The 23,780-nt window shown below is 44.8% G+C and overlaps 1 protein-coding gene and 1 long non-coding RNA gene across 13 annotated transcripts; one reads left to right on the top strand and one right to left on the bottom strand.

Annotated features, from left to right (window-relative positions):
- Positions 1 to 1,264: 1,264 nt before the first annotated feature.
- CUNH1orf210 (chromosome unknown C1orf210 homolog) lies at positions 1,265 to 6,205 on the bottom strand. 12 transcript variants are annotated; one of them, XM_058570820.1, is made up of 6 exons: positions 6,079 to 6,205; positions 5,502 to 5,625; positions 5,283 to 5,350; positions 4,400 to 4,724; positions 2,275 to 2,351; positions 1,265 to 2,154 (listed from the first exon to the last, which is right to left on the bottom strand). In XM_058570820.1, the coding sequence occupies exons 5-6, from the start codon at positions 2,309 to 2,311 to the stop codon at positions 1,832 to 1,834; spliced, it is 360 nt and encodes a 119-aa protein (XP_058426803.1). In that variant the 5' UTR covers positions 2,312 to 2,351; positions 4,400 to 4,724; positions 5,283 to 5,350; positions 5,502 to 5,625; positions 6,079 to 6,205; the 3' UTR covers positions 1,265 to 1,831. The 12 variants fall into 12 exon arrangements, with proteins under 12 accessions (XP_058426803.1, XP_058426804.1, XP_058426807.1 ...); XM_058570821.1 differs by lacking the exon at positions 6,079 to 6,205 and adding an exon at positions 5,789 to 5,923; XM_058570824.1 differs by lacking the exon at positions 6,079 to 6,205 and having other exon boundaries at positions 4,493 to 4,724; positions 5,502 to 5,935.
- On the top strand, positions 4,551 to 8,655 carry LOC124075251 (uncharacterized). The gene is made up of 3 exons (XR_006845983.2): positions 4,551 to 5,076; positions 6,265 to 6,402; positions 6,983 to 8,655. It is a non-coding gene; the product is annotated as an uncharacterized LOC124075251 (long non-coding RNA).
- Positions 8,656 to 23,780: the final 15,125 nt, after the last annotated feature.

The following is a 23,780-nucleotide window of genomic DNA, read 5'->3' as shown; positions in this document are numbered from 1 at the left end:
ATTCTTGGTAAAATCTTCCACATCTGTCTACTTCCTCACCTTTCATCCATTCACTCCTCAGCCCATAGTAATTCAACAATACAACTCTCCCTCGGAATCTAGAATTACAAGGGGTTGGTTCCAACAGATACCAAAATCCACAAATGCTCAAGTCCTTTAAATAAAACAGCATCATGTTTGCATATAACCTATGCACATCCTACTTCATAATTTAAATCATCCCTAGACTACCTATAGTACCTAATACAATGCCTGTACATTAGCTCATCCCCATGGACTCATCATAATACTTGTTAAATGGCAAATCCACATTTTACTTTTTTGGATATTTCTGCAATTTTTTTTCCCAAATAGTTTCAACCCATGGTTGGTTGAATCCAAGGATGCAGAACCCATGGATATGGAGATCTGTGGTATCTATTTAGCATCCATGTCATGAGAGAATCTAAAACTGAAACAAGGACTTGAGAGGCTTCACTTTTGCCTGCAAATGTCCAATGGTTAATTTAAAACAGGATTAAAAACTTGGCATCTCTGCCTCCATTTTACTTCTATCTTCTTTGCTCTGAGGCACCTTAGATTCCAGAAACAACAGATCTTATCGATAAACATTTTATGATAGAGGGAACCACCCCCTCCCCAGGCAGTAATAACTTTCTTAGGGTAAGCCCTGATTGACCAATCCTGACATATGATGGAACAGACCACCTGACCAAGATCACTGCTTTGCCAGCTGTGCAAACCCTCCAGCCATAAAAATGTCCAACCCTTACCCTCATTTGTCTTCTTGTAAAACTTCAAAGTCATTGTCAGACCCTTAAAGACAGAGCTGCTGGCAGCTGGAAGTTTGAGATGCTTGTTCTCACTTTGCCTTCCCAATATGGCTATATTGATTAAGATTACTTTCCTGCTTTTTACCATTACCTTTCTATTTGGTTTTTGGGGTGTGTGGCAGGATCTGATTTGTTGAGACCTCCCTAGCTAGACCTCTGGCCTAGGACTCCAGTAACAAGACTAGAGAATAAGATACAACCTGGAGACTGAGAGAACTCACAGTCTAGCTGTGGGGAAAGGCATGATGAAGGGTGATATCAGTTGTCATAGAAATTAAAATAAAACATGGCCGGGGCAACATGGAGAAATTCTCAGGGTGTGATTGAGGGAGGTGCTCATGAAGGGTATCCTGGTGCAAGGGACCTCGAAGCAGTGTCTTCCAGCTGTGAATGATATGTATCTTTCAGGTAAAATATAAATGAATGATGACTTTTTATGTTTATCCAAAATGAAAACAGATTTATTAATTCCTGTGAAAAACAATATATTACAACCAGATCACCCACTTTATTGATACGAAATATATTCATTAGGAAACTTGGTACTGATTTCACCTGCTCAAATGCACCATCTGGGCACATCTGAAATGCTGGCAGGTAGGCAAGCAGGCCATAGAGGGCCTGTGGGCTAGAATTATCAGAGGGGACTTAGAGAAGGGTACGGCAGCCCAGGCTGAGGAACAACCTGAGCAAAAACTTCATCTAATTAAGAAGGGAGTTAAGTAGGGGAAGGCAAAAGAGGAAACAAGAGGTCCACGGAGGCCGGTCACAGAGGGCCTTTTCTCCATACTCATAGGGTTGTTAGGCTTTTTCCAGGTACAGCAGGGAGTCATTTAGAGTTATTGAGCAAGAGAAGGTCATTGTCACTTGTGGCTAGTGTCAGGAAGGAGAGAATTGCACTACTCTTGGTCAACATTTAAGTCATTGTCCCCTCTGTCCCTGAGGCTTGAGGCTCCTATTTAGCATCGGCTGTCCTTAAAACTGCCAAAGATCAGGGCTCAGAGGGAGAAGCGGTCCCTGCTCCCCTCTGTCTCCAGCTCACCAGCCCCAGGCTGAATGTAATTGTCCTCAATGAAACCATCATCATCCTCATCTTCACCCACCTCTGGGCGGTTCCCATTTCCTGTTCTGGGCAGTGGGCGGTGTCGGTAGCTGGCATAGTAGCGACGGCAGACATGGAATTTGGCAGCAAGTGCAAGGAGCACAGAGAAGACCACAGCCCCCAGAACAACCCCTACCAGCACAGGCCACGCCCGGCCCCCAGTGCCCAGTCCAGGGGTCGTGGATATTACTGCGGGGAGCTTCGAGGGCTCCACAGGGGCTGCAGAGAAAGAGAAGCATTATAGGTGGGAAACTGAAAGGAGGGTGGGCAGGGTCCTCCCCCAATCTCAGCAGCTAAGAGAACCCACCCTCTCCTCATCCACCGTGTGCTGTCACTCACTTTGGTTTGTCCCATTCATGGAAGGGCCTGATGACATCAGTGAGCCTCAACCTCTGCCAGAGGCCTATGCCTCTGTCCTGGAAAATACAAAGAGGTGTGGGTGTCAAGGATAGACAGAGAGCATATATTCCAGGTCACACAGCCATGTTAGGGCATGGCACAAATGCTGGGGCCTGGACAACTCACCACATCACTTGTCCACAGAAGAAACAAGCCGAGTATGCAGAAACTGGTTGTACGTTCCTAAGGGTATGAACATCATCTCCACCTTACAGAAGAGGATGCCGAGGTCCAAAAACTAACTCAATCAAAGCCCTAGAATTTGAACCCAGGTCTCTGACACCACAGCCCAGTCTGCTATGCTATTTGGCTAAGGATGGGACATGGAGGCAGAGGCTGTTCGTGGCTCCCAAAGGTTGGACAAGAGCAGTTGTTTGGAGCTACCTAGACACAGGCAGACCACATGAGAAGGCCAATACCCCCTTACCCTACCCAGGTTAGGGGCTCCAGACATAGCCAGGGCAGCCCTGAACCTCTGCTCCCCGTACCACTGCTGCCACACCTCTGCCCTCAAGCTTTCCAGCAAACCCCCTCTACTCATCTCCACCCACAGAAGGCCCACACTGCCCCCAGAGGGAGGATCATGCCAGAGACTAACTATTCCAGCAAGGGCCTCCTGAGTCAGGAAAGGTTACAGATGAGGGCCACCTGGGCAGGGAACTTGCCAGAGGAGCACCCAGGTGAGGGGAATAGCTGGAGGAGCACCTGAATCAAAGGCATGTGGGGAGGCCCACCTGGACCTGCAGCAGAGCTGGAGGAAGAACTCCAACGTTGGGAAGTACCTGGGGAGAGACAGCCCAGGAAGTACCTGGGCTGGGCAGCATCTGCAGGTGGAGCACCTGAATCAGAGGAGTCCCTGGACAGAGTAGCCAGGCTAGGGAAGTACCTATAAGGAAGCACTTGGTGTAGGGAAGTATTCTGTCCTATTCTTTAATACAGATAACCGAGTGACACCCTCACCCCTCACATCCAAACTGCCATCAAGCCCCATCAGTTCTTCCTCTAAATGTCTAGAGTGACCTGTTCCTCCCCTCCCCTGACAGCCACTGCTGTACCCAAGCCACCTTTTCCTTGCACCTTTTGCCATGATCTTTCCGCCACGACCTCCTAAATGATCTTTCCCTGCCTCTAGTCCACTCCACAGAGCCAACACTGACCCTATCACCTACTTAAAAGCCCTTCAAAAGCTCCAAGCCTCTTAGGGCTGCAGGCTGATGGCCAGCACGTCTTCCCAGGCCTCGCCATCAATCCAGCGTGGGGTCCTCAGGGCAAACAAACTCTCCTACCTCTTTGCCACAGGTCCTTATCCACACTCAGACACACACCCACCCTCTACCTCTAACCACCCTCTCCACACTTTTTTGAATCTCCATCCCTCAAGGCCAAATCAGATCATCCTGCCCCTGAGGTTTTCCAAGGATTCCCCCGAAGTGGCCTCAGTCCTGTCCTGCTCAGGGAGTCACAAGTTAGAACCGGCTATTTCCAGCCAAGCAGCTCTCTGGGAACAAGGACTTGGCTGGCTGATCAGCATCAAGGTGCATGCGGGCAGAGCTGCCCTTTGGCGGCTCAGCAAGTTAATGAAATGAATGGGGAATGGGGGCTGGGGGCAGGGAAGGAAGGAGAGAGTGAACTTATGGGGGAGGGGGGAAGGACACATCAGAAAGGCCGAGGTATACAGTTCATTCATTCATTTGCAAGCATTTCTTGGTCGCCTGCTGCGTATCTCTCCCCAGGCACTAAGTTTCCCCAAATAAGAGTTTGTTATAGTGAAATGATTTGAATTCAATTTGACTTTCCTAAGATTTTACTCCAATTCCTCTCCTCCCTGCCTGTTTCTATGAATCCTTCCCAAGGACGGACAGACAAACAGACACACACACACACACACACACACACACACGCCCTGCCCCCTCAGGTCAGATAACCACACACCCCTCTGATCTGCACAGACACACCCCCACCCTGATCTGTAGTTTCCTTGTTGCTCTCAGGAGCCCCTGGGAATCTACAGAGAGTCTGTGCACCCTCACCCACGCCCCCCAATGTCTCCCCACTCTGCTCCCACCTTCAGGAACTGGGCACAGTCCGTGGAGGTGGCTTCCGGCTGGGCCGGCAGAACTTGGACAGGTGGGCGGGACAGAGTTACCACTTGACTCACCTGGGAAGGCGGTGGGTGGGGCGGAAGCAGCAGGAGAAGGAAGGGGAGGGGAGGGGAGGGGAGGGGAGGCCAGGGCAGAGCAGGGCGGCTAGCAGCGCCTCCCGCAGGGTAGACTCATCCCACATCTTCACCCCCAATACTGGGAGGTGGGTGTACAGCTGGAATCTGGAGGAGGGTCCAGAAGGCCCTAATAGAAGCAGACTTCAGCAGGCAGCTACTCAGACTCGTGGCCCTGATAAACAAGTAAATTTCCTGTGATGGGTACAAAGTCCAGAGCTGAAGGGAGCTTTGCAGGCCTGAGAAGGAGGTGGGCCGGAACTGCAGGGGGAGGGGGAGAGTGACCTTCCCAGGCAAAGCGAGATGGACCAGACTCTCTAAAATTTCCTGCAAGTGTGTGTGTGTGTGTGTGTGTTTACCCAATTTGGGCCTTCATCTGGATCTCAAGGTTCCCTGTGACCCCATCAACCAATTCTGGGCCTCTCCAGGGCTGCTCCTTCTTGCCTTGCACCTCATCCCTGGGCCTGGTGCCTCCTTGTCCTTCAAGATCCAGTTCAGGAGTCACCTTCCCTGAGCCCTTGAGCCTGGTAAGGCCGCCTGTGGCATGCCCGGAGCACCCTCTGTATCACAGCATTTCGACCCACCCGCTTGTACTTCTCTTTGTGCTGCTTCCCGATTAGCGATTAGCGTGGGAGCTCTCCCAGGGTGAGAGGCAGTCTCTTGGGAGTCCCTGGGTTCCCAACACCCAGCACAGGGCCTGGGGTGAGGTGGGCTCTTGGGGAAGACGGATTACCTGGGCTCAGGCACAAATGGGCCAGGATCCACTGGGTCAGACAGGACAGGACACAGCTGGAGCAAGGGCTGCGGAGGATGGTTGCAAAGGCCATGTTAAGAAAAAAACTCTGAGATGCCCTCACTTTAACTACACAGGGCTGGGGATGAAAGGGAGGCCAGATGGGGAAGTTAGATCAGAAATGAGCTACAGGCCACAAGAACCAAAGTGTGTTTTTACCTTCTTGAGCTCTGTTAAACCCTGGAGTGCCGCCGTGTCCTGCTTACAGGTTGCTTCTCCATCATGACTGCCTCCCTGTCCCGAAGCCTTGTCTGGCCATGGGGTGTGATCCCAGCCCTCTCATCTATAGCCAGTATGGGTCTGGTGTGAACAACCAGGCTGCCTTCCTTAGATTTTCATAATAAAGTACTCTGGCATTTTCCCAACCACTACTGGTCCTTGCTGGTGGGGGCTGCATCAGCTTGTTCCAAGACAAGTCCATTCTGGCAAGCCTGGTAATGGCTCACCTTTCCTCGCCAAGATTTCACAGTCTTGTGAGTCATGTTCAACAGGGACAACCGTGCTGGAGAGCAGAGGCCTGGAATGTCTCGGGATGGAGTTTCAACTCACTGCCAGGAGCCCCTTCCGACTTCTCCCTGATCTGGCTTACACCTGCAATGCCTTCCCACACTTCCCCTCCCTGGATTTGTGTGTTCTGCTCTTTTCCTGGGCCCCTCCCTACTCCAATGGCACCTCCGACCCCTCCCCGACATCTGCATCTTCTAACTGCTGAATTATTCTGAGCAGGCCTCCTTACCTTGCTGGTTCCAGCTACCAAGCCTCATTTATCTAGAAGCCTTCCCTGACATTCCCTTGTCTGGGTGACGTGCCCTCCTCCGTGCCCCATGCCATGCCCCATGCCAGCAGACCTCAACCCTTCTCCTCACAACCCTGACCACCAACCACCTCGTGTGGTGATTTTCTTTTTACTTTCTCCCACAAGCCTGTGATCTTTGGATGTGGGGTCTGTGTCTAAATTCTCATCATATCACCAACTCCAAAATGGCAACAATAAATACTTATGAAATGAATGAGAGGAAAGTCAATATTAATCCAAATGGAGCAAGAGGCGCCAAGAAAGGTGGGTGTTTACTTTATTTTTGAAACAAGGAAATCATAGGATTCAGAGGGGCCTGGTGGCACCCACATATAATCCTTACAACTCTGGAGGCTGAGAAGGGAGGGTCTCAAGTTCAAGACAAGCCTGGGGAACTAGCAAGACCCTGTCTCAAAAGGAAAAATAAAAAGGTCTGGGAGTGTAGTGACCCTGGATTCAGTACTGGAAAAAAAAATCATAGGATTCAACAGATATCCACAGAACACCTGCATGCCCCTGCCACTGCATTGTTCAAAAAAGAGATATAACATGCCCTAATTCACATACTATAAAATTCACACTTTGTAAAGCATATCATTTATAGCAGTATGTTGGTGGCACTGGGCAACCATAGCTCTATTTCCAAAGCACTTTCTTCACACCAAAAGCATCCCCTTCCCCCTCCTCCAGCTTCTAGCAACTATTAATCTGCTGTCAGTCTCTATGGATTTGCCCATTCTGGATATGTCACATGGATGCAATCACATTGTGATTATTTAATGGACTGTCTCATTCGATCCTCATAACCAGGCTATGAGATAGATGTTATTTATCCCTTTAACAGGTGCAGAAAATTAGGCTGTGAGAAGGCAATTGGCCTGAAGTCCTGGAGAAGAAGAAAATAAGCAAAAGGTCCACACATCCACCTGTCAATCCATAAGTGAAAGAAAATTTCTTGAATGCCCATGAGAGATCCACATCCGGTCCATCCTGCTCACATTGTAAAACAGCAGAAGGCAATCTGCTGGATGCCCCCGTAACCTGGAGAACAGAGAGAAGGCTGGATATCAACTTCTGCTGGCTCTTCAGCCAGGAGCTCTGATGCAGTGAGCAACTTCCATGACAGCCCTGGCAACCATGTGGTCCGCTCTGAGCAAGCTACTAGGATTAGAGTTAGTGTCATTGTAAAGCTTTTATTCTAATGGAGAAGATGGACAGTACAGAATTAAAGAAACAAATAAGACTATTTCAGATGGTGGTGAGTGTTATGGAGAAAATAGCTTCATGTGAACATGAGAAGAGATTGCTACTTTAGATGATCTCACTTAAGATCATCTAAAGAGGGGACTCATTTAAGAGGGAACCTTTGAACCAGGATCTAGATAAGAGTAAGATAGCAACTACACTAAAGTCTGGAGAAAGAGCATTCCGGGCAGAGGGAACACACAGGAAGACACTAAGAGGTGGGAGCGTGACTGGCTGGTTCAAGTGGACAGAAAGGAGCCTGGGAGTGGAGTGCAGGAAGGTGACTGGGGGAGAGTCCTCATCCCCCGTGGACCTCATTCACTGCTGGTTTGCCTCCAGCAGGCCAGGATAGAGCAGAGAGGCAAGCTAGAGAGCTGGTGCAGTCATCCAGGGAGAGGAGATGTTGTTTGGGGGAAGACAAGGGGCCTGGCTGTGGGAGAAATCCTCAGGTCACAGATATATTTAAAGGTGAAACTGATAAGACTCGTTGACTGGGTGTGGATTGGAGTTAAAAAGAAAGAAAAAAAAAACAAGAATTTTGGGCTGAACAACTGGAAGACTGGATCTGTGGTTTGCTAAAGCAGGGACAGGATCTGGAGGGAAAGCAGAACCTGCGAGACAACCCAGTAGCACACCAAGTAGGTGTAGCATGAACTAGCCTGGATACACCACCCCCTCGAGTAAGAGAACCAGCAAAATGTACATGATTTTTCAAGTCAGGCATCTGGGTGAGGAGAGAGGTGGAGAGGAGAGAGAGGCGCTCTGGAATAGGCCAGGAAGAGAGGTCAAGGTGGGGAGGAAAAGCTGGAAAGAAGCCTAGGGAATGGCCGGTACAGTAAGAGGCGTCCAGTCCAGAGAAGCAAGCACTGCAAGGGCAAGGGATTGGTTATCGATGTCAATGCTGCAGATAGGTCAATTAACATGCGGGCTGAGAATCAACCTTTAAATTGGCAAAGTGAAAGTCATGGTTGTTGGGAAAACATATAACGGCGGCAGCACCCCCGAGAAAAACTCCAACATGGCGCCTAACAACCTTCTTTCTCCTTTTTTTTTCTTTCACTGGCGCGAAACGTTCCCGCTGGCGCCAATGTTCAAACCCTCCTGGTGGGAAGCCCTAGCCCCAATAAGAATTAACTTCTTGGGCTCCGGAACTGACATATGGAAGAGCTTGCCAATAAACAGGCGACCTGTTACCTACCTCAGCCCTGCTACCTCTCCTTAGACCTATATAAACACACAGCCTTTTGTAATAAAGCGGAACCTCTTCGGTGATCTGTGTCATGTGGTGCGGCGTCTTCCAGTCTTACAATGGTGACCTTGACAAGAGCAGTTTCGCTAGTGTATTGAGGACAAATCCTGGCTGGAGGAGAGCTTGAGAACACAAGCAGAGGAATGGAGGAAGCAGAGACTGCTCTTCCAAGGAATTCTGCTATAAAGGGAGCAGAGAAATGGGGCAGACACTGAAGAGGGGTGCGGATCAAAGGAGGAGTTTGGTTTTTGTTGGTTTGTTTTATCTTTTTTTTTTTTTAAGGCTAAGAGCTATTAGAACATGCATTATGCTGATCAGAATCTAGGAAAGACAGTAACTTGATGATGCAGAGGAGAGAGGGAAGGGACAGTGCAAGACCCAGTCCTTGAGAAATCAGGAGGGTGGGGTCAGGTGCACAGGGTTGGCCTTGGACAGGTGCAACAGAGTCCTGCTGAGTCACGGGGGAAGGCGGCCTGTACAGGTAAAATACAGCAGGTCTGTGGGGAGAACCTGAGGAAGTTTTCTTCTGGTGGCTTCTGTTTTTCCAGAGTAAAGAGGATGTGATGTCCCCAGCTGAGATTTGAAAAATAGGGAGGAGGCACTGAGATTGGCTGAGAGAAGAGAAGGTGAGGATTCAGTTCATTATCACAGAGCAAGGGTGGCAGGATCCATGAATTTTTTTTTTTTTTTAGTTGTTGATGGACTTTATTGTCTTTATTTTTTTTTTATGTAATGCTGAGGATCAAACCCAGTGCCTCATGCATGCAAGGCGAGCACGCTACCACTGAGCCACAACCCCAGCCCCAGGATCCATGAATTTTAGGGAGACTGTTGGTGTACTAGAGAGGGCAAGTGAAAAGATGGGGTGGGGGGGCAGATGGTGGCAGGTGGAAACTAAAGTCACCCAGGAAATGCAGTTCTTTTTTTTCTTCCCATGGTACTGGGGTTTTAACCCAGAGGCACTTTACCATTGAGCTACATCTGTAGCCCTTTTTTATTTATTTATTTATTTATTTTGAGACAGGGTCTCACTAAATTGCGGAGGCTGTCCTGGAGTATCTCGAGGCATCCAGTGCCTCGCCAGGGTGATTTTTCCTATGCAGAAGGGGACAAGCCACTGAGAAAATAAAGTCTGAAAGAGTTAGTGAAGAAATAAAAGACAAAATCAGAAAAATAGTTTTAAATGCAGAGCATCCGATAGGTCCAGCCCACACAGGAGCTGGAGCTGAACAATTAGAAAATGGCTCTGGTGGTTTTATTTAAGGGGGTACATCAAAGGCAGGGATAAGGTTTCAGGGGTGGAGTCTTGCTCCATGCTGTCTTGCAGTCAACAGGCTGATTGGCATCTTGGCAGGCTACACCAATCTCTGAGAAGCTGTGTGGCTGCAGTAGGTCACCCCATCTCTGGTGCTATGTGGGACCTGGCAGAGCTGAATAGAAATTCACATGTATCTGGTCTTAACCAGTAGGATTGATTGCCACCAGAAGTTCCCAAATACCAGATTTTCCTATTCAATCAGCTTCCATGCCGACCTGTCCACGCGTAGTCCATGGATGGCTCTCCACACTTGGAGCTTACTATCCTTCTGTCTTAGCCTCCCAACCAAGTCGCCGAGATTACAGGCATGTGCCACCGCCCAGCTGGGGATGCAATTCTTGATAAGGACAAGTCCTAAGAAATGGACCGTGGTGTGGTCTTGGGGCGGGGCTGGCAGACCAGTGTTGGGTTACTCTTATCTGAGGCATGTGGCTAACCTTCTGAATCAGAGGTCTAAGGAAAACATTCTAAAAACTCTATTAATAAATAACAGAGCAAGAGTTCAAACCCAGGCTTCTGACTCCAAGTATGGCCCCTTTGCATCAGCTGTGTCTCCACTCTGATGAGTAAAATTTCCTATCAAGGTGTTCAATTCCTCAGTCATTTGGAGTGACAGATAACAATCTCTTCCCTTCAATGATGTGATTTTATGTCCCCCAAAGAAAAGACAGGATTCTGCCAGCTGAACAGGGAACAGATGCTGAGCAAGCAAAAGTCTGAGGAGCCCTAATTCCCCCACCCCAACACCCACCAGTCACCTTCTCCATCAGACCCAACTCCTCCCTGAGGCAGACAGAACTTCTCACCCAGGGGTCTTAGGTTTGGGGTAGTTGCAGAGCCCCTCCGAAAAGCCATGAAAGCAGGAAATGCGTGTGTACCTGCAGTCAGGAATATGTATACAGGCCTGGCTCTACCAAATGCTCAATATAAATTGTTGGATAAATTCAGGGTTAGAATTCCAAGGCGTTCACTTGCTTGCTTCAGGTTCAGAACTGGTACTAACCCTGTCCACTCTGTGTGCAAGGTCCTCTGTTCTAAGGTATTTATGTTCTACGCTGCTTTCTTTGCAAGCCTCTGGAGGGAAGCCACCCATTTCCCATGCTTCCAATCTCTTCCTGCCTCTCAGAAAGTTGTCAGCCCCTCCCTGGCACTTAGAAGCATGTTTAGGAGGACACAGAACTTTGCCTCCTCCTTTCAACTGTTTTTCCTTTGATACTGGGGATTGAACCCAGAGGTGTTTAACCACTGAGCCACATCCCCAGTCTCTTTTTATATTTTATTTAGAGACAGGGTCTTGCTAAGTTGCTTAGGGGCCTTGCTAAATTGCTGAGGATGGCTTTGAACTCACAATCCTGCTGCCTCAGCCTCCTAAGTCTCTGGGATTACAGGTGTATACCACCATGCCTGGCCTCCTTTCAACCTTCACCTTTCAAGGAGGCTAGCCTTTTTTCTGATCTGCCTCCTGGACATATCCCAGTATTCAGAGCCTCCTTGAAGACTCTTAACAACTAGGCTTGAAGTTTGATGGAAACAAGCCCTCCAATCCAATTATCACTAAGTTAGTTTGTGAGATAAGCTCAAAAGGTTATGTCCTCAGTGGAGCCTCCCAGGAGACCTGAGACCAGGGCAATGTTTCAAGACTTCATCTTCTAGGGCTTCCTCACTTCTTCAAGACAAACGAGCCCATCTAGAGCCACAATGTTCCGCGAGGCCCTGAAGATGAGCTTACACCAAGCCTCCTACACCTCCAAACACACCACCCTGAAACTCAATAAAATTACCTCATACAGTTGCCACATCGGATCCAATATCCAAGCTCATGGGCAACTTTTCCCCAAGTCACCAGCTTTCCCTTACCACATCTGATGTATAAAAATAATTAAACATCACCCATGCACAGGGTAGCAATATAGCAATTTAGCAAACCCCATGGTTGACAATCTCTGGGGTAGCCAGGCCTAGGGAAACAGAGCTGAGCAGGCCTGGGACCTCCTTTCCTTAGAGACACCAGGTCCATGGAAGTGGCCAGAGGCAGTAGATCAGCTGGGCAGAGCTGCCCACCCTGGTGTCCCCTCCCAGCCCTGCCTCCTGGGCCCTCTGTGGTAGGAATAGTCAGTCATCCCTACTGTATTCCTGCTTTTTCATGGCAGCCCTGTTAGGAAAGGGAGAGGACTAGGAATTTGGTGTCCACCAGAGACCCCAGGGGTGTGGGAGCAGTTCTCATGCAGAAGTCCTTTGGTGGCAGGCACCACTTAAGCCTGGAAGGATATCATCTCCCCGTGGGGGGCGAGAGGCCCACACCTGCATGTGGTTGCAATAGCTCACACTCCAGTTCCCCGGTCAGAACAAGTATCCCCTCCTCAGGGTGGGGGCAAGGGCTGAACTCTAGAGCACCACTATGCAGTCAGGAAAAAGGGGGTAAGAAAAGGGTGGAGTGAGGGTGCTACCTTCAAACCTTTCCCTGTCACCCCTGGGCCATGATGGTGAGTGCTAGTGGAGTGCCAGTAATACTGAACAACCAAAAAGCAATCCGCATGTGCAGGTCCTGTAAGGAATGTGTGTGACTGTGGCCATGGAGACAGATTTCTCTCATAACATGTGCTTTGTATGCTAAGTAGGCTTGCTGTTGTTTGAGGCAGAAAGACAATGAGTCACTTGTGTCCTCAGACACTGAGGGTGCAATTGGTTCTAGAATTTCAGAGTGACCTGGTGTAACTTAAAGGCGAGATGCCCTTAAAATTCATGCCAACCCATCTCTCCTGATCTGCGGGTGCCTTTTACAAGGCCCTGTTGCATCAGAATCCAGTACAGCACTAAACTCATGTTTTTTTTTTTTCCAGAATAAACTCTAATGCTGCCTGAGTACATAAAGGTGGGTTTTCTTAGATCATTTTTTGGGAGGTGGTGTATACAGAAGCTAACAGCCTTCCTGTAGTTGCTGGCAGTAACTTTCAACCTGCTTCTTACCTGGGTAGTACCATGTAATGAGCCTAGTACTCAGGCGAACTCTCTGGCTATGGCTTGAACTATCTGGAGTCAAAGTTGAGCTCTATCTCTTAACTAATCTGAGGATGCATCGGTTTCTTCATCCGAGAAGTAGGGATAATAATGAAAACTGTCTCAGAAGCCTGAGAGACCCTGAGGTGTGGCCTTCACCTTTTCTTTACACCTGTAAATGTTCAATCACTGTTCACCAAAGGAATGGAGATTTGTTGGTGCTCTAGCATAAGACTGTTTACATTACTGGGTAAATTTTATCCTGATCAAACTCAATAGAAGTTTGTTATGCTTTAAGTAAGTCCTGAGCTTCAAACTGCCTGAACCCTGTGTGGGGTGTTGATTTCAACTTCTGGCCCCACAAGACTCCTCAGAACCAAATGGCCTTTGTCAAACAGTTTGTATAAAGGGACTTCATTCAGAGCCTTGTTGAATTAACTGGGGCTTCCTTTAAATAAAGGCTTGTTTTTAGAAGCCTTCTTTTTCTAACAAGGAAAAGAACACAATGGATTCCAAGTAATCTACAGTCCTCATCACAGCTTGTCACAAAAACCTGGCACATCTTTTCAGACCAGAGTGAAAACAGACACACGCTCACTACCTTGCTAACTTCAGGGCACAGCCTCGGCCTGATGTTCCAAAAGCATTTGCTGACAAACTTCCTCTAACTACACAGTTATTTCCTGGAAGAGCAGCAAAAGTTGTTCTTAATCGACAATATGGCTTTGGTTACTGCTGAAGTTAAGTGAAAATGCCATTGCTATCAATTAGTAATCTAAAAAAACTTTAGAAATTACTTTTTTTCTTTTTAAAGAAAAAAAAATATCTTTTTGCGCCCCCCCCGCCAACCCCGGCCCACAAAAAGATATTTTTCCTTTCTTGGCTGATGAACACTAGAAGTGATTTATTGGTAAAGTTGATTTCCGCAAAGGTAGAATTCAGGAAGCCAATCAACATGTTGCTTATTTTAACCAAAAGTCAACTTCATAAATGTTGTCTGGGCAATATTTACTGGGTCCTTCAAAAAGCAATTGTGCCCAACAGCAAGGAGTGAAGGCCCTGATAGAATATACAAAGACACCAGCGTTGGGGGTTGCATATAACAAAGGAATAGCTCAAATACTTTTAAAAATATTCTAGAAGGCAAGACACAAGGGCACGCTTTAGGAGAAGACAGGAATGTAATTTGGGAGGGGGGAAGTCATATTGGAACTACCCATTTCCTTTAAAAATCACTGAACAAACAAAGCAGCATTCAACTTCACTTACTGACTTTACATTGTTTATACACAATAACTTCGCTCAAATCCAAGAAGCAAAGATGGGACTCTCATGTCGTTTATTTAGAAAAATAATTGCATGGACACTCAGGTGATCCACCTCAGTCTGGCAGGTTTTCTTGGGAGGAGTCTTTGTTACTTAGAAGAGGACCAATTTGACACTGATTCAGATGGTCTGGATGGCAGTTTTGATTTATTTTGGGGAATGAACCCAGAGCCTCACCCTATGGTAGGCAGGCACTCGTCTACTGAGCTACATCCTCAGCCCTCTTGATACCAATTTTAAAAGGCAACTCATAGAGATTCAGTCTTTTCCTCAGACAGCTTCTTGATCCAACCAGAAATTTGACCAGCTTTTTTTGTGTGTGTGCATAATTTGTATGGCAGGTTCACCCAAATGGACCTCAACTGCACCACCATTTCCGCAAGAAGGTTAAGGACCTCATCTACATAGACAATTAAGTCAAATTCTTGGGCATTTGCAATAGTTTCCCGAATGTTCCCACGAATGTTGACATGTGTTCTAAAACCCTAAGATCAGTTTAAGACATTGCACAAAAAAAAAAAAAAATGAATGTTGTAAGAGGAAGATATCATCAGTTTGCATTCTGAGCCACCTCTTCAGGGAAACCAATGGAAATTGAGCTATCAGGTTTTTCTGTCCCTCTGGAACCTGAGGGTCACTTGGAAAACAGTGCACCCAAACCACAGGCCTTTACTTTCCTAAAATGAAAGACAATTCAAAAAAATAATGCTTTGCTTTCCAGCTGAGCACTCCTTCTAGAATAGAATTTAATACTACAATTGATAACCATGCTGCCAAATTTTATCATGTAAAGTGGGACATTTCTTGCCTTTTGTCAAAATGAGAAAATAAATGTGAAAAGCTGAATTATCTTCAAGTTAATTTTATCTTATTCTCAACTATGTAATATGGGTCAGAGAACCGAAAAAAATATAAAAGATATATGGTGAAAATTTTCACTCCCACCCCGCTGCTCCCCCACCCCACCCCTGCTTCCTTCCTCTCACCCCAGGTAAGTACTTTTATTCCCTTATGGTATATCTTTCTCAATTTTCTTTATGCAAATACAAGTAATGAATATATATGCTTATTTTTTTTCTTTCTGGGACAAAAACTTACTATATACACTGTTCCGCATATTGTTTTGTTGTTTTTCACTTACTAATTAGTGTGTCTTAGGGAACTTTAAAAATCAGTACATAGACTTGGAGAGTTTCTTCAACCATTTTAAAAACACAGAATATTTCATTTGTATAGCTACATCACAGTTTATTTAACCAGTCTCCACTTGATTGACACATGGGTCGATTCCAATGTACATGTAACGCCACAGTGAGTAACCATGACATTTTTTTTTCTGTGCAAGGGTATCTGTAGGAAAAATTCCCCAAAATGGGACCGTAAGTCAAAGGGAACTCATATTTGAATTTTTTAAAATATTTATCTTTTAGTTATAGGTGGCCACAACATCTTTATTTTATTTTTATATGGTGCTGAGGATCGAACCCAGTGCCTCATGCATGGTAGGAGAGTGCTCTACCTCTGAGCCACAACCCCAGTCCATATTTGACATTTTGACAGATATTTCCAAATTGCTCTCCTGGGAAGTTGTACCAATGCCTTGCCAAGACAGAGTGTTTTTGCAATTGATAGGTAAAAATTATAATTAGGAAATTTCATTTTGTATTACACTTCCTATAGGTGAGGTTGAGCATATTTTCATGTGTTAAAGGGTCATCTATATTTACTTTTCTATAAACTTTTCAGAATTACAACTTTTACTTTTTCAAAATCTGCCCATTTATCTATTGGATTTTAGGTGGTTTAGATTTCTAATCAGTTGATTTCTAATCTGCAATGTGAGTTACAAATTTTTTTTTTGTGTTTATCTCCCAGTTTTTACCATTCAGATTTTTTTATTTGAACTAAATTTGATTAATAGTTTCTGTTCAGATCTGTTAATTTTTAGTTTTAGGAAGGTCCACCTACCCTAAAGTTGTAAAGCAATGTGCTCCTGTTATTTTCTAGTTCTTTTGTGGGTTTTGTTATGTTAAATCTTCAACACTTGAGGAGTTAGTCTTGATAAGCGTTGTAAACATTATTTATTTTACACATGGTTACCCAGTTATTGCAACACCATTTGTTAAAAAGCCCAACTTTTCCCACTGGTTTGACATATTACTTTTTACTAAATTCCTGCGTGTATTTAGTTTCATTTCTGTATTTTCTCTTCTATTGTCTTGGTCTTTTGTGTGCCAGCATTACATGGTTTTAATTACTGATATTTTAGATATGTTTGATGTTTCTGCAAATATTGTGATAGAATAAAATGTTTCATAACCTAGTCCTTTAAAGCAAAAAAGAAAAAAAGTTATACCTTGCTGTCTTTTTGAGGAATTTGGAAAGTCTCATCTGGGTGGTTCTGGCTCATTCAGAACCAGTATTATTTGACCATTATTGTCAGAGAGTAACTGAAAGTGGAACAGTTACTTGGAGGGGGCAAAAGAGGAGCTGGAGTTAGCCAAACTTCTCTTTCTCTTCATGCCTCGAGGCTTTTTCAGTGTGGTCTCTCTGCATAAGCTATTTTGAGCTTCCCCACAGCATGGCAGCTTTAGAGAAGTCAGACCTTTTACATGGCAGCTCCAGGTTGTGAGAGTGTTGTGGCCAATTTGGAAAACTATGGTCCAACACATTTTATTTTCTGATAGGGATAGAGCACCATTAATTGACCTCTTCCAGAGTATTCCTGGCTATTTTTTGCCAGAAGAAAACTCTGCTTTCAAATTAGAAACCTTACACTTGAAGTGAGTTCACTTATAATCATGTGCTAATGTTTTATCATTTTCATAATATACATTTAGCTCTAAATATGGATAAGTTCTTACTTTCTTCTTTACTTTCTTTTCTTTGTACTGGGGATTAAACCCAGGCGCCCATCCATAGTAAGCACTCGCTCTACCATTGAGCCATACCTACCAGTTCCCATATGTGATTCATTTCTGAAAATGGGTGTGTGTGTGTGTGTGTTAAATCAAACAATAGGCATAAATGTTGTATGTATTTAGTGGAGGGGGGGGAGAGGGTAGGTTCTCAGATAAAAAAGCCTTGTCCCTGATCCATGTGGTAATGGATTAAAGTTGGAGACATCCTTATGAATTCATGTTCAGCTTATATAAATACAAATAATTACACATAGAAATATTTATAGATATGTGTATATGTGTATTAGTATACACACGTGTATTTCCTTGACTTGTCAGCTGAGAGAACCTAGAAGCAATGACACTCCAGTATCAATGAGCACAGCAGCAGCCCAGAGTTTGGTTTCTAGTACCATTCTCAAATGAAGAAAACCAGGGCTCCTTGGAAAGATGGCTGATTCCCAGGACTAGAATGGGAAATATGCAAGATGAGTCTGGAGTATCTTATTAATGCCAAGAAGTAAGGAAGTGCTAAAGAATAAACAAGAACAACAAACTATATTTGTAGGGAAGGGGATGTTAAAGGGACACAAGAGCCAACTGAATTAACAGAACTGGAACAATTTGAGCAACAAAATAAACTAGTTTTGGATTATAACCCAAAGTATGAAATAAATATCTTTGAGCCTGCAGTGATATAAATAAACAATAAACTAAATAAACAAGTGGGTGAAAAGAGAGATAAATCTGGCTTTCAGAAGAAATGTATAATTTATGGAGCTACTTCACCTTCAAGAGAGGGAAGCATAAATCCCAGTCCTTAAGTGTGGGTTATATATGGTGACTTTCTCCCAAAAGTACAGTATGGAAAAGGAGGGAGAAAAAAAAGTAATTTTACAGTGGAGAAACCTGACCACTACTACCTCAGCCAAGTGACCAAGGTCAACATCAACACTGGGTTGCTACTCTGTGCCTTTCATATTATGGGATGAAAATGGCACTTTGCCTCTATGTTCTTCCTCCCATCAGTCTAATCATGAAGAAAATTCCAGTAGAGGGTCATCCTATAAAATATTTGACTAGTGCTCCTTAAAACTGTCAGGTCATCAAAGCAAGGAAATCCTGTGAAACTCACAGCCACGAAGAATCTAAGGAGACATGATAACTAAATTTAACATGATATCCATGAATGGGATGTTGGAACAGAAAAGAGGCAGGGAAAAACTGAAAAAATCTACTAAACAAGTGACTTTAGTTATTAATAATAATTATTAGTTAATAATAATATTGGTTTATTAATTGTAGCAAATTTGCCACACTATAAGGTAAGATGTTAATAACAGGAGAACCTGGGTGTGGGATACCATGGAACTCTCTATATTATCTTCTCAATTTTTCTGTAAATTTAAAATTATTTTAAAAATAAAGTCTATTTAATTTTTTAAAAAGCACCTTCAGTTCAAGAGAATAAGATTCACAGGAGCCTGTGGCTGTGGCCATGGGCCATGCCAGCCATTGCCTCTTCTCCCAGTGTTCTGTTGTCAACACTGAAGAAGCCGAGCCTGGCACTATCAGCCATATCCATGACACCTATACAGAGTCAGGGTGAAAGTTTAAGTACTTCCTTATTTAAGCCTGGCACAAGGGGAAGGGATATTTCTCCTAGGACCACCACTATTAGAAGTACAAACTCAGTGGGCCTTAGCCAGTCAATCCTTGTCCCTCCATAGTGAGCTCCCACCTAGCCTCCTACCCATTCCCCAGCATGGTCTGCTTTTCCCTGTTTCCCCCACATTCTCCCCACCCTCCATTCACTGAGGAAGGACAGTGACAGAGATCAGAGGAAAGGTGGGGAACAGTCCAACATGGAGAAAAGCAGCTCTATCCTCACATAAGTAAGCATAGTTTGGAGCCTTCCAAGCGCTGGAATCAAGTGGGACTCACACTGGTCATAGCAGGCAAAGAAGGCCAGTACCACCTCCCTAACACCATCTTGATTTTAGAGGAGGCCTGTCTTTCCCATCACTACCTCAAAAAAAAAGCTAGAAACCACTCTCTAGGAAAGATGGACTTCCACCTTGAGAGAGTTTAAGAGTCTTATATATTGTCATAGACAATGTGCAAATAGTACATAAGTCAGGAAAGTCTGTGTTGGAAATGCCCAGTGCAGAGTCCCTTCACCATATGTCTTATATGCCTGCATCTCTGTGTTGTGCATGGTAAAGGGGAAAAGGGGCATAACTGCATAGAGGAACCTACCAAACTTGAACTTCACTGAACTACCTCATCTCCTGTGATCTTCACTTCCTTGCCACTTACCCTGCCCCACCATGGACTCTTTAATAATCCAGAAATGCAAGGATTCTCCCCAAATTCAAACTTCAACTATGACTTCAGCCATCTATCCCTACAACCCTCTCTCTCTTACTCCATTAGACTAGTGCTACTCAAAATGTAGCCCTGCACTGGTCTGAGAAGTGTTACAATGAGACCTGGGCAAAAGCTCAGAATAGCATTCAGAAACTTTTATAGCAATCTGACCTTCCTGCAACAGCCAAGTGTATGATCAGCAGAATTGTACAGACCAGATCAGGTATTAAAGAATTCACACAAGAAGTGCAGTATGTGGGCTGGGGTTGTGGCTCAGTGATAGAGCACTTGCCTTGCATGTGTGAGGTACTAAGTTCAATTCTCAGCACCACATATAAATAAATGAATAAAATAAAGGTCCATCAACAACTATAAAATAATTTTTTTAAAAAAAAGTGCAGCATGTGACAGTAGTTGCCTGCTAGAGACATATAGCAGGATTTTAGAGGAGGCCTGTCTTTCCCATCACCACCTCAAAAAAAAGCTAGAAGCCACTCTCTAGGAAAGATGGACTTCCACCTTGAGAGAGTTTAAGAGTCTTACATATTGTCATAGACAATGTGCAGATAGTACATAAGTCAGGAAAGTCTGTGTTGGTCAATGTAAATTGAGAACATGCATTAAATGGCCCTTCTACCACTCCTAGCTTCAACCTTTAAGCTGGTGTTTCTTACTCCTCCCAATCTAGGAAAAGCAACCCCTCTCCAAGAGAAATACTTCTGAATCCAGACTTTTATGTCCTTCCCAACCTAAATCACCAGAGAGCACCTCCATGAATGTTCACACCATTTATTTCAATCTAGAATGAATCCCCTTCTAATTCAGGCTGTTGCTCTTCAGAGTGGGAAAGGGTCCTTTCTCTGGGATCATGGAAACAAAATTCCCTTCAAAGAAGATCCATGCCTTTCCCTGTTATAATAGAACATAACAAACACACAGTTATTATTATTTTTTTTACCAAATATTTATTGAGAGACAATTGTTGCCAGTGATGTCAATCATTTGCAGTTGTGGTCCATGGAGTTCTCAATTCAAAAGGAAACATTGGATAGACCTTACAAGGAAGTTGAAGGTTATTTATGAACATAAAGGAGAGGTACAGGAAGCCATGAAACAATGTAAACCTCACTGAAGATGTAACACATGGTGCAGCTGGGCATTGTGTGGAGGTGGGCAGATGGGAGTGGTGTAATGGAGAGGTCCCTGGGGGAGGTAGAGTTTCCCTTCACAATGGAAAGCAGAAGCACAGCTTATGTGATTCTAACATTTTTTTCTTAGACTGGATGTGTTAGTCAACTTTCTGTTGCTATGACAAAATACCTGAGATAATCACTTATAAGGAGGGAAGATTTATTTTGGCTCACACTTTCAGAGGTTTTAGTCCATGGTCACTTGGCTCCATTATTCTGGGCTTATAATGAGGCAGAACCTCATGACAGAGAGCATGGGTGGAGCAAAACTGCTCACCTCATGGCAGCCAGAAAGCAAAAGTGGGGGGATTGGGGTCCCTTTGTATACTTTAAGGACATACCCCCAATCTACTTCCTCCAACTAGGTCCCACCTCCTAAAGTCTCACCGCCTCCCAAGAGCACCATCAGCCAAGGACAAAGGCTTCAGCACATTATTATCACATTCAGAAATAAAAATAGTACAGAGTTGTGCCTCCTTATGGCCATATCAGATCCTTTTGGTACTTCCCTATGCCTCTGAAGCTGTTATTCTGGAACTTATACCCCAAAAAGAAACACCACTCCTAAGGAAGCTCAATATGGGTCAGACATTATCATGAGATTTGCTAAATCATAAACTCAAGGATGAAGATGTGGCTCAGTGGTAGAGTGCTCGCCCGTCATGTGCAAGGTCCTGGGTTCAATACCCAGCATCAAAACAAACAAAACAGCTGGGCATAATGGTACATACCTATAATCCCAAGTCTTGGCAGGCTGAGGAGTATCATCAGGCTCGAGGCCAGCCAGGGCATCTTAGTGAGAACCTGTCTCATAAAAGAGCTGAGGATGTACCTCAGTGGTAGAATAACCCTGGGTTAAATCCCCAATACTAGAAAGGGAGGGAGGGAGGGAGGGAAGCAAGCATACAGTAAAATAAGGTCTTTGCCAAAAAAAAAAAAAAAAGTAAGTTGGTCTCTGTTCTTTGGACAAGTGCCTTGAAACTTCAAGTCTTCAAGTTTCTGCCATGAAATAACCTCTTCTTTTTGGGCCATATTCCAATGCATGGCACCTATCCTTCACAGGGTCTGGCACATGGAGAATGGATCAATAAACACATGCACATGTGAGTGGATTTCTGTGAAGCTGTATCCCTGTCTTCACCTTGTTTTCATTAACCTGGTCCTACAGAAGGACTACTCCAAATGCAGCAGCCCCAAATCTACAGGATGCTTATGAAAAATATACCACAGTTTTTACAATGACTCAGAATGATTGCTGCCATCAAGCAAACACAGACCTACTTAGCTCCACAGCCCTCTGGGGGGCATGAGCACCTGACAGGGCTTGGATGGGTCCAAAAATACAAGTCCTCTTTTCAGTTGATAAAGGTAAATGATAACTAATTTGATTAGCTTTTCTTTTTAGGTTCAACTACAACTACTTAGCTAATTCTAAATGAAAGCCATTAAAATTTAGCATTTGGAAACTAAAACTGGCATATAGAGCTTACTAAAAGTTCAACTTCAGTGTTCACCAGGAAGATTGGCTACCCTGGACCCCTGTCAACCTGGAAAAGCCCCACATGCTGTCCACATACCCACAGCTGGAATTCCCATTACTTTCAAGACAGTGGCTTTGTTCACAGTGAATTATCAGCCTTATGAGGAGTTGATCATGCTGCTAGTCTTTTTTGGTTGTTATTTTTTTTTAACAAATTACCTTTACTTTAGCTCTAACATTATCAATTTGGTTTGTTTGGGCTGTGGGTTAACCTTCCAATGTATAGAACAGGATTAAAAAGTATTTTTGGCCTATAATTTTCCAGTGACTGAGACTTCAAGATCTGCATGGTAGCTTAAATATTCCTATTGTAACTGCAGATGTATACGCAACCCACTCTACATTTGTTTGTGCTGTGATATTTCATTTGGCATATGCTGTGTGTAAACTAATGCTATTTAAATTACTTGCAATATAAACTCGATACATGTAAAAATAGCTTTACACTTATAGGACATTGTTTTATAATACAAATTCTTGTATGCAAACTCTGTAACATTTGCCTTTCATTTATCTACAGATCATTAACTGAGTTTTGTTTCCTAGTTGAAAGCGGTGAAGACAGATGGGCCCAGAATTTTTTCATGTGCCAGTCACAGTATCTCAAACTTCCCCATTCAGAAAAAAAAAAAAAAAAACCTTTGCCAATATCTGTAACATTTTCAAAACAAATTCTGCCCCAGTGCTCGTACTACAACTGCAAAATGACATCAACTCCACCAGGTTTTCCCAGAACCAGTGAAAGTTCCACACAAGTGTACTCTGCCCACAGTCCTGCCACACAAATGCCCCAGCATTTTCCAGCTCCTTTCTCATCCCAAATCCAAAGATCTTGGCACCAAAATGAGCTGAAGTCTAAGGCATAAATCACTCTTTGACTCCCACTCCCACCCAGTGCCCCTGCAGAAAAAGCTCATCTCGGCCTCAGACCTGGGAAGGGGAGTACCTGTGAGGTGGGCAGATTTTTCTCTGGTCCTTTTTTATGATACTCCAGGAGTCAAAATCCTTCCTGAGATTTTCAGAAGAGGGATGTAACCCAACTGAACCACCTGGAGGGACCCAGTTTCCATCGGAAAGAGAATTTGAGTATGGGGGATCCAGAGTAGAATCAAGTCTTTATTCAGAACAAAGAATGGAAAGATGTCCCCACCCCAGAGGGAGTTTGGGTTTCCAAGTCATTTAAGTTAGCACCAGGTCTCAGCCCACCCCAATTATTTCCATCCAAGGCAGGTAGTGGGGGTCACAGCTTTAACCAGTGAGCCCTGGCCACCTGATGGCTCCTCTTGCTGTTCCCTGGAAGGACCTTCCCATGGGCATTCTGTACCTGCAGGTCATGTTCTGTCTGGGAACTGCCGGTGGTGGCTAGAGGTGAGCATGGGTGCCAGTGTGCTGAGAGTACAGCAGATCCAAGATCCACAAGGCTCTGAAGCCGTGGCCAAGGGTCTGAGTCTGCTCCCAGGTCTGCTCCAAGCCTTCCAGAGTAGGTGCATCTCCCTGGCTCATAGGG

Source organism: Marmota monax, unplaced genomic scaffold, assembly GCF_021218885.2.
Source record: "Marmota monax isolate L192 unplaced genomic scaffold, Marmota_monax_Labrador192_F-V1.1 WCK01_AAM20220418_F8-fsc00008, whole genome shotgun sequence".
Taxonomy (NCBI): domain Eukaryota; kingdom Metazoa; phylum Chordata; class Mammalia; order Rodentia; family Sciuridae; genus Marmota; species Marmota monax.
The sequence above is the reverse complement of the archived record's forward strand: the minus strand, read 5'-3'. Positions and strand labels throughout refer to the sequence as shown.

Coding starts and splice junctions, on each gene's coding strand:
- CUNH1orf210 (XM_058570820.1), bottom strand. CDS start 2,311: ATGTCATCAGGCCCTTCCATGAATGGGACAAACCAAA. Junction 2,155..2,274: donor CATGAATGGGACAAACCAAA/GTGAGTGACAGC, acceptor CTTTCTCTGCAG/CCCCTGTGGAGCCCTCGAAG.